The sequence below is a fragment of the Colobus angolensis genome, unplaced genomic scaffold (genome assembly GCF_000951035.1).
Source record: "Colobus angolensis palliatus isolate OR3802 unplaced genomic scaffold, Cang.pa_1.0 Scaffold116, whole genome shotgun sequence".
In the NCBI taxonomy this organism is placed as follows: Eukaryota; Metazoa; Chordata; class Mammalia; order Primates; family Cercopithecidae; genus Colobus; species Colobus angolensis.
The window spans coordinates 4,696,407-4,706,363 of NW_012112697.1; the positions used below are offsets into that span (position 1 = coordinate 4,696,407).

The window sequence follows — 9,957 nt, forward strand, 5'->3', positions numbered from 1 at the left end:
AACTTTATGGCCTCGATTTTTTTCATTTGTAAAATGGGGATTTGTTGGGTGACCACTGTTCCCTGCTGGGGACTGGATCACTCATCTACTCTCTGAAATTCCCATCCCCTGTACCACCTGTCTGATTCTAAGAGGATCACCCCACCTGCTGGCCATGGCTGATTGGTCTGAGGTAAACATGTGACCAAAGGTGGGTCAATTAGAGCTCCTCCTCCATGGCATTTTGAACTAGAACTAAGGGAAGAGAAACAGTCCTTTGCCAGATGTGTAGCTTGGAGCCAATGAATTCATGTGACAAATGTTTATTGAGCACCTACTGTGTACTTGGCATCGTTCTAGATGGTGGGGATATAGCCAGCTAAGGTCATGTTTCCTGCCATATGGAAGACATCAGTTTGAGAAAATAAAGCCATCAGTTACAGCAAAGCAGAAACGAGAGAGAAGAGTCGTGGCAGTATGTGAGTTCCCAGTTCAGGTTGTCCAGGAGGCGCTTCCAGACATATGAGATAGTCCAGCTTCTATCCACTAATTCTCTGTTTTGCCTGAGCCAGTTGCGCCTGGATTTCTGTCACTTTCCAAAGACCTGACTACTGCAAAGGTAACATTCTGACTAGCTCATGTCCCGAGGTTCTTGGAGTTGTTATTATTTTATCATTCCCTAAAGAGTTTCTAAAGTTCAGGCTCACACCCACCCTCTTTCCCTGGTGGTGGAGTCACTCACTCATTCATTTGTGCACTCCTGTGGCCATGCATTGCTCAAAAAATACAGCCCTCACCTCTAGGAGTTCCCGTTATCTTTTTGGAGGACTTGGATAAGGAGACAACCAGGCATTGAAACCTCAGCCCTCATACATCTCAGCAGTATCTGATACCTTTGATCATTTACCTCATTTTCAGACACCACTTTTCACTTGTCTTTCGGGAAACCATACCCTCCTGGTTTCTCTCTGCCTGCCTGGCCATGCCGTTTTCCCTTCCAGAGCTCTCACTATGGGAGGACCCAGAGATCCTATCTCAGACGTCCTTTCTAGTATCTCCTGGGGGAATCTCATGCCATTCCCACCACCTTAAAACCTATCTTTGCACAGATGTTTTACAAATTCATATTTCTAGCCCTGACATCTTCCAGAACTTCAGGTTCACATATTCAGTGCCAACTGGTGTCTCTAGTTTCTGAGTATGTTGGGTGTGTCCTCACTGACCCTCTTCATCACTCCCCATCCTTCCCTGCTTGTTTTCTGTCCTTGAGGCTGGCCTGTGTGGACTCCATTAGTAGGCTCCTTGCCCTCTGGTTTCAGGCAATGTGGAACCCTAGAAGGAGATGGGAAGGAAGCAGGGAGGAGGGGGCATGTGTTTACTCCATAAGAGCTAACCTGGGCTTGGCCATGTGCTTGAACAGAACGTGTGATATTCCCTGGACGATTCTTCCTTTCTGGGTTCCTCTCATTCCTTTGGGCCTAAGTGTGGTGACAGCAACTTCCCTGTCACTAGTCCCTGGTTCACCACTATTCCTTATGAGTCCCTTATATTTCACCCACATGTATATAAAAGCTGTTTGTGAACACATCCTCCTTGAATATGATTGGAAGGTGCAGTCTGTTTCCTATGGAGATCTACACTGAATTAGTAACTGGTACTGGAGATGGCCCTAGGAAACAGGATCTGGATATTCTGGGGTTGGGTTGATAAATCACTCAAGAAAGACAGGGATGGCCTCTTTGTCAGAGGGAAACAGAACATGGATTCTTCATCACAGGTGGTGTCATCACAAATCCTCAAATGACTACTGGTAGGGACAGGGAAAATAGGTGGGTAGAGGGTAAAGCACTGAGGTTTCAAATGGTGCTTCAAATGGTTGTGGTACTTAGTTCCTATGGCAACCAAAAGGAATTTAAAGATTGTGGGGTCATCTGGATCATTCTTGTGGCTCTAGAGAGTACACATAAGGAAAAATATTATTTTTTGAAACAAGGTCTTACTCTGTCACCCAGGCTGAGTACAATGGCGTGATCTTGGCTCACTGCAGCGCCTCGACCTCCCAGATCAAGCAATCCTCCCACTCTCAGCCTCCCGAATAGCTGGGAGCACATTTGCATGCCATCATGCCCAGCTGATTTTTTGTACATTTTGTAGAGATGGGGTTTCACTATGTTGCCCAGGCTGTTCTCGAACTCCTGAGCTCAAGCCCTCCACCCGCCTTGGTCTCCCAAAGTGCCGGGATTGCAGATGTGAGCTACCTTGACCAACTGAGAATTTTTAAAACTACAAATATACAATTAAGAGCATACATGAAGATTAAGAAGACCTCTAGGATGACCTGGAAGGAGTTCCTCGTCTCCTGTGGTCCAAGGGCAGATATGGCTGAACTGACAAGGGCTGCAAGTTTGCAGAGGCAAAGCTCCTACCCCAAGGTAAGGGTGCCAGTGGGGGAAGCGTGGGGCCCTGAGACATGAGGGAGGCAAATAAATTTCAGTCCCTAATTTCCCCCGACCCCATCCCCTAATGTCTTTGAGCCTTAGTTTCTTTATCTGAAAATAGTGTCCATCTTGTAGGACTGTTGTGGGATTAAATGAGGCAGTGTTGTTAAAATATGTCTTGTAGACAATCAGTATGTGACAGCATGAAAAAAAATCAGTCATCTCTCTATTCTAGGATCTAAGAGCTCTGTGGACCCAAACTGGCCCTACCCCAAGAGGCATGCGATCGGGTGTTGGGTAACTTGCACTTTGAGGAGGAGAAGTTAAGTTCTGGTGGTCTAGAGCTTCTGGCTGGAGGTCCTTCTTGCTTGGTAGAAATCACCTAGTCCCAGTGGTAGGGACCCTATTGGTATAAAGTGGATCCAATCTGCTGGAGTTATACCCTGGCTCTACCCCAACTGGCCAGGGTTCGTTACTAAACCTTTTTGTTTATATATTGACTTACTTATCTATTTTTTTAAATTACTTTTTGAGACAGAGTCTCAGTCTGTTGCCCAGGCTGCAGTGCAGTGGTGCAATCTTGGCTCACTGCAAACTCTGCCTCCCGGGTTCAAGTGATTCTCATGCCTCAGCCTCCCAAGTAGCTGGGATTACAGGTGCACACCACCACACCTGGCTAATTTTTTTTTTTTTTGAGACGGAGTCTTACTCTGTTGCCCAGGCTGGAGTGCAGTGGCACGATCTCGGCTCGCTGCAAGCTCCGCCTCCCGGGTTCACGCTATTCTCCTGCCTCAGCCTCCTGAGTAGCTGGGACTACAGGCACCTGCCACCACGCCCGGCTAATTTTTTGTATTTTTAGTAGAGACAGGGTTTCACTGTGTTAGCCAGGATGGTCTCGATCACCTGACCTGGTGATCCGCCCGCCTCAGCCTCCCAAAGTGCTGGGATTACAGGTGTGAGCCACCACACCCGGCCTATTTTTTGTATTTTTAGTAGAGATGGAGATTCACCATGTTGGCCAAACTGGTCTTGAACTCTTGACCTCAGGTGATCCGGCCACCTTGGCCGCCCAAAGTGTTGGAATTACAGGCATGAACCACCACGCCAGGCCCAAAACTTTTTTAATCTTCAGTTTTCTTGCCTGGACAGTGGAGACAATCACAGCACGTCTCTCAAAGGATTAAGAAAGATACTCCAGGTCAACTGTTGAGCCCAGTACTAATACTACCCTTAGGAAGACTTCCATGAACTTGTAAGTTATGTTATAATCTCAGAGATACAGAAACAAACATGAAACAAAGAAGTGACTCAGGTTGGTGAAGAGACAGGCAATGAATGGTGAGTGAAAGCCATAGAGTCTTGAGGGTCCTATGCCCCACTTAGGTGGGTCCCATTACCCTCCTCCACCCATGTGAGAATAGGCCCTCCCTTTGTCAAGCAGAGCTGCTAGCTGCAGAGAGAAGCTGACCACGAGACAGGACTGGGTAAGCTTCCACAGCAGAACCTTTCCATTTTATTGTCTGTAAACTCTTCTTTGGTAAACAAGAAACCCAAAGAGAAAAGGAGCACGCCAAGTAAAGAAGGCAAGGAAAGGGCGGGCGCCCTCCACACACAGGCGTTCTGAGAGGACAGCTACACCATTAGCAAAGTGGCGGATGGAACCTGGAAGTTTGGGGTGGGTGGTGGCATGGGGGACCGGCAGAGGGGAGCGAGAGGGAAGAGACCACTCTGTTGGACATAGAAGCCTAAATCATACAGCGAGGGAGCTCATGCATCACAGCGAAGAGAATTAGGGACCCTCCACCCATGCCCCCATCACCTTCCGTGTGTGTGATCCACTGAGGCAGAGTAGTCTGCCTGGGCAGGGGTGGGTGCAGGGGGCTCAGGACGGCCCCCCAGCGGCCCATCCTCTGTCTCTCGTTTCCTGCTCTGCAGGCAGGGGTGTGCAGGCTGCAGGGGTGGGGGCGGGGCGCTCACGGTCTCTGGGTCTGGGTAGAGGCATCAGGGCAGCAGGAGCAGGGTTTGGGGGAGGTGGAGAAGCAGCCCTCATCCCCACTTTACATGGGGGGCTCGCTGCAGAGCACAATCTCCAGGTCCTTGCGGTAGAGCTTCCCCGCCTCCGCCAAGGACATGACGCTCTTTCTGTAGTTGGTGAGCTGTTGAATATTCATTTCCTAGGAGATACAGGGAGAGGGTAAGATCAGGTTCAGGGGATGGCCCCGACCCAAGGAGCCCACATCCGCATTCACAAACAAACACCCGCAACTTTCCCTCATCTCATCCCAGGATAAGTGGCTTAGATGAATGCAAAGCACAGGTTTTGGAGTCAGACAGACGGAAGTTAAAGCCTCTCGTTCACTTACTGGCTGCACTGCTTTGGGGAAGGTAGTCAACCTTCCTGAGACTCAGCTGCCTCACCTGTAAAATGGGTACACTAAAAGATCATGCCTCATTGAGGTGTTGCAATGATTATATGAGGGAATGAATATAAACCACATCAGCAAGCACTTGAAAAATAAAAGGTAGCTATTGTGACAGTCATGATCTACGTATAACTTGTATACATTCCTCGACCTCATTGGGCCTCTGTTAACTCAAGGCCAATCTGGCTCCCTGCTGGTGATGAAGAGAATGCCAGGAAAGCTCCCTGGTCTTGCCTTCCAGCCTCCTGGAGCACTCTTACCTAAGTCTCATCTATTTAAGCAAGGAATTCTTTTTTTTTTTTTTTTTTTTTTTGAGACAGAGTCTTCCTCTATGGCCCAGACTGTAGCAAAGTGACGCGATCTTGGTTCACTGCAACCTCTGCCTCCCAGGTTCAAGAGATTCTCCTGCCTCAGCCTCCCGAGTAGCTGGGATTACAGGCACCTGCCACTATGCCCAGCTAATGTTCGCATTTTCTTTTCTTTTCTTTCTTTTTTTTTTTTTTTAGTAGAGATGAGGTTTCGCCATGTCGGCCAGGCTAGTTTCGAACTCCTGACCTCGGGTGATCTACCCACCTCAGTCTCCCAAAGTGCTGTGAACCACTGCACCCAGCCACTATTTAAGCAACAAATTCTAAATCCCAGCTTCTCCATCAATAAAGCTTGCTAGCCTCCTTCTTGTTCACTGGCTTCTTGTGGTGTTTAGGGGCCAATGAGACAGGTGAGCCTTGAACATATGCCCATTGTCTCATATAAATGGAGACCCATATTAAATACCGACACCTGATATACCTGATGTTAAATCCATGTTTTACAATCATTGCTTGGGATATGAATAACCAATGGGTCTGAAATATAGCAAGGTCATCATCAACACTGGAAAATCACATAAACAACCTTTTCTTTCTTTCCTTCTTTACTTCTTCTCCTCCCCCACTCCATCCCTTTTTATTTACTTATTTCTTTTTTAAATTTTCTTTTAGACAAGGTCTTCCTCTTGTCACCCAGGCTGGAATGCAATGGTGTGATCACAGCTCACCGCATCCTTGACCTCCTGGGCTCAAGCGATCCTTTTGCCTCAGCCTCCCAAGTAGCTAGGACTATAGGTGGGTGCCACTATACCCAGTTCTTCTTACTTTCATTCTTTTGTACTGAAAATGTTGGCAGATACTTTAATTTTTTTTCCCTTCTAGGCTGATGGGTCATTATCTCCATCCTGCTAATAAGAAAAGTGAGGTACAGTCATGCTCATGAATATCTGTAATCTAATCATGTATATCTGTAATCTAATCATGAGCCCTGAAGTCTAATGATTCACTGTGCACTATTCTGTCACCTCTTTCTCAGGGCTTGAAGGCCAGTCTTTTTTTCCCATTGTGCCAGGACTTCTCTTTTTATGTCATTAATTTCTGGTTTGGTGCCATGAAAACCCAAGGGCACTTTGCAAGCATGTCTAGCTTTGAGAGGCATTTTCCCTAAGTTGTGATGTTCTTGGAAATGTTACATAACACTGGTGTGCACCTGAGATATCTGCCACTTAATCAGGAGCCAAGGAAGGGTTGGGCCTCATCTATCAACCCCAAGCTTGGGACAACTTCCACAGTGAACTGTGGCAGTGAGAGACTTAGCAGCATGGGGGGAGGGGCTGCTTCCTTCCTATAAGTTTCACTTAAAGCTGGGGAAGGCTCTAGCAAGTTGCCATGGCCTCAGGAGTGCTAAGAAATACTGAAGTTCAATCCCATCAGCTTGTCCCCTCCAGGTGCCTCAAACATTAATCTGCTCAGAAACCCTTATCACACTCCATGCAGGCACCATCCAAATGGAATGTGAGCATCTATGTGGGTTTACAAAAAAATGGCCCTTCCCTTCCAGCACAGGTGCTGTGATTTAGAGTCATGCAGCTCTCTCTTTCTACTCATTCACTCTCTCAATCCTCAGGCGCCAAATCTGAAACTTGGTACAGGTGGAAGGCTCTCACGTAAACAGCTTTGTTAATATTCTTGCTCTCTGACCCTCAGAGTGGCTTCTGAATCCCAATAGCAGAATCTTTTGTTTCCATACCTGAAGTCAAGCTGTGCAGCACCACAAGCTGCCCTTTGTGTGAACCAAGGAAGAGCTTAGTGAGTTGATGACCAGGAAATTCAGGTCACTCTGAGATTTAATGCATGTCTTCAGGGTTTATCCACCTCACGTATAAGGCAGAGTCTCATGAAGACAAACTATGCCTCATTCATACAATTACATGTAAAGATATTTTCCACTATGGTACCCAACATTCCTTGGATGCATCAGGGCACACACATAATTTTCTCCTAGAATTTAGTGCCAAGAAAAAGTTTGCCGAGTTCAAACACCTGGAGAGTACTTCCTTCTTCCCGGGAAGTATTTGCTTCCTTATCATTTATTTTCTGCCTCTTTCAAGAGTTATTGTAGGTAACATTTAAATAAAAAAGATGAAACAAATGAAAGATGATATTTAAGACAAAGAGATCAGAAAGCACTTGGAAAGAGAAATAAACAGACTCAGAGGCTGCAGATAATTTTTCCTGAAATTGAGCATTAAATTTAGCTCTTGCTTGTCAGCCAAGGTGGTGAGACAACTCAAGGAATTGTGGAGCTTTCATTATCTAATTAAAGAAAGCAGCAAAACCGTTTGCTCAGAGAAAGACATTTTCCAGGTGGTGAAGGAAGACAGGTGCAAAGTTTTGGCTCCTGGCTGCAGTTCCACCTGACTTCTCCACCCAGGGACCAAACTGAGCCCATGGGAGGGTCTCCCGGGGTATTCCCAAGAGGCAACATCAGGCAAAATAATGGAGTTCACTTCTTTACCTTTTCTTTGAGAGGAACAAACTCTTCAGTGGCTCCTTTTAACCCCTCCCCCAGCTCCTGATTCTGCAGTTCATCAATCCAGACTAGCCCTTCCCCTCTCACTGGCCCCTGTCCTCCAAAATCTCTCTTTGGGTGGAAAGTGTTTTTTTTGGTTGGCAATCTGGCTAACACTTTCACACATCAACACTGTCATGGCCTCACAGCAGCATCCCCCACAACAGTCAGCAGATGGGTGCGACCTAAGCGTCCACAGAGGAGAATGGGTAAACAAAATGTGGTATATTTATATGATGCAGCATTATTCAGCTTTAAAAAGGAAGGGAATTCTGACACATGCCACCATATGGATAAGCCTGCAAGGACATTATGCAAAGTGAAATAGGCACAGAAAGATTATACGATTTTCTTTACATGAGGTACCTAGAGCAGTCAAATTTACAGAGGCAGAAAGTAGAGTGGTTGGCAGGAGATGGGGGACAGAGGAATGGAGAGTTATTTTTTAATGGGTACAGGTTTTGGCATTGCAGGATGAGAAGGTGGCCATGCATGTGCAATATTATGAATGTGTTCAATGCCACTGGACTGTACACTAAAAATGTGAAGATGGTAAGCTTTCTGTCTTGTGTTTTTTTGCCACAATTAAATTTTAAAGAGAAACATCAATTAATCAACCAACCAGAAATTTAAAAACCTAAAACAAACCACCCAAAATGGCTATTGCCTTGATGTGGCAGATCAGAGGGGAGCAGAGAGCAGAACCAGGCACCTCTCCCCTCTTCTCCCACAGAAGCCTCTCCCGTGCCCTGGGGACGGTGGCCAGGCCTCAGACTCAGCTGCTCACCTTTTTGTTTTTCTCATACAGATCCTTCAAAAGGGCATCCAGCTCATGCTCATCGATGTAGCCGCTTCCGTCCTGGGGATGGGAGCAGAGTCAACCCAGAGCTCTCAAGCCTGGGCCCCTACTGTCCCGACCCATTGCAGGGATGTCTAAGAGTCTAGCCTCTCCATTACTCTGTGCAAAAGGGGGTGTTCAGATCGTGTAATGACAAAATAATGCATCCCTTCTGCCTTGACCAGTCATGGCAGAAGGTGGCAGTGGGTGCAAGCTTTGGGTAGCCTTTCATTGTGGTGCTTTTCTTCTGCATTGAAAATACAAGTGAGGTTCAAGAAGCATGTGGTTAACTCCCTGAGTCCGGGGGCTATTTAAAGTTTACCTCCAATACTTCGGTTATGAAGAAGACCACTGGAGTCATGTGGGCAGGGGACAGCCAAGGAAGGGGTGGGTATAGAGGTCATCCAACTTCCAACTTCTCAGAGAAAGATCTGGCCCTGGGCAGGATTGTGATCTGGCACCAGGGCAGTTTTGAGTGTCTCTTCCCTTTGGCTCCTGACAGCGTGGTAACACCCTAGTTCTAAGCACAGTCCTCTTCTCCCAACGATTCTTGGCTGCATTCTGCAGAAACCAACCCCTTGGGCTCCATAGGCCACCGATGGAGAATGACATTTGCCTTCTAATACAGCAGAAGATGCGGCAGGAAGAAACCACACGGCCCAGGCTGCCCCTGGAAAGCTGTCTCTTCCCGTGGATGCAGCTGAGCCCTTCTGGCCGGGCTGATGGGCTTATGAATTTCCCTCCCATGCCGACTCCCCCTCTTACCTTGTCGTAAAACGTGAAGATCGCATTAAACTCCTCTGAGGTCAGCTTCATGCCCTGCAAGAACCAGGGTATTAAAGACAGAAGCAGAAGCGCAGTGGTGTGTGTGTGTGGGTGTGTGTTTATGTGTGTGGTGTGTGTGTCGTGTGTGTGGTATGGTGTGTGTGTGGTGTGTGGTGTGTGATGTGTGGTGTGTGTCTGTGGTGTGTGGTGTGTGTGATGTGTATGGTATGTGTGGTGTGTGGTATGCGTGTGGTGTTTGTGTTGTGTGTGTGTGGTGTGTATGGTGTGGTGTGTGGGGTTATATGTGTTGTGTGTATGTGCGGTGTGTGTGGTATGGTGTGTGTGGGTAGTATGTGCTTCCTGTGGTGTGATGTGTGTGTAGTGTGGTGTGTGTGTGATTATGTGTTGTGTGTATGTGTGGTTGGTGTGTGTGGTGTGTGTGTGAGATGTGTGATGTGTGGTGTGTGTGTGATGTGTGTGGTGTGGTCTGTGTGTGATATTTGTGTGGTGTGTGCACATGTGTGCTGTTTGTGGTATGTGTGTTGTGTTGTGGGTTGTGTGTGTCATATGTGTGTGGTATGTGGTATGTGTGATGTGTGGTGTGTGGTGTGTGGTGTGCATATGTGCGATGTGT

At 47.1% G+C, this 9,957-nt stretch overlaps 1 protein-coding gene across 3 annotated transcripts in view; it reads right to left on the bottom strand.

Annotated features, from left to right (window-relative positions):
• Positions 1–3,898: 3,898 nt before the first annotated feature.
• CALB2 (calbindin 2) overlaps positions 3,899–9,957 on the bottom strand; it is a 47,900-nt gene continuing 41,841 nt past the window's right edge. The window contains exons 9-11 of one of the 3 annotated variants that reach the window (XM_011962022.1): positions 9,324–9,377; positions 8,508–8,579; positions 3,899–4,591 (exon numbers count right to left, since the gene is read on the bottom strand). In XM_011962022.1, the coding sequence (XP_011817412.1) occupies positions 4,475–4,591; positions 8,508–8,579; positions 9,324–9,377 (243 nt within the window). In that variant the 3' untranslated portion in view covers positions 3,899–4,474. The remainder of the gene's footprint in view (positions 4,592–8,507; positions 8,580–9,323; positions 9,378–9,957) is intronic. The other 2 variants (XM_011962038.1, XM_011962031.1) reach the window with 2 other exon arrangements.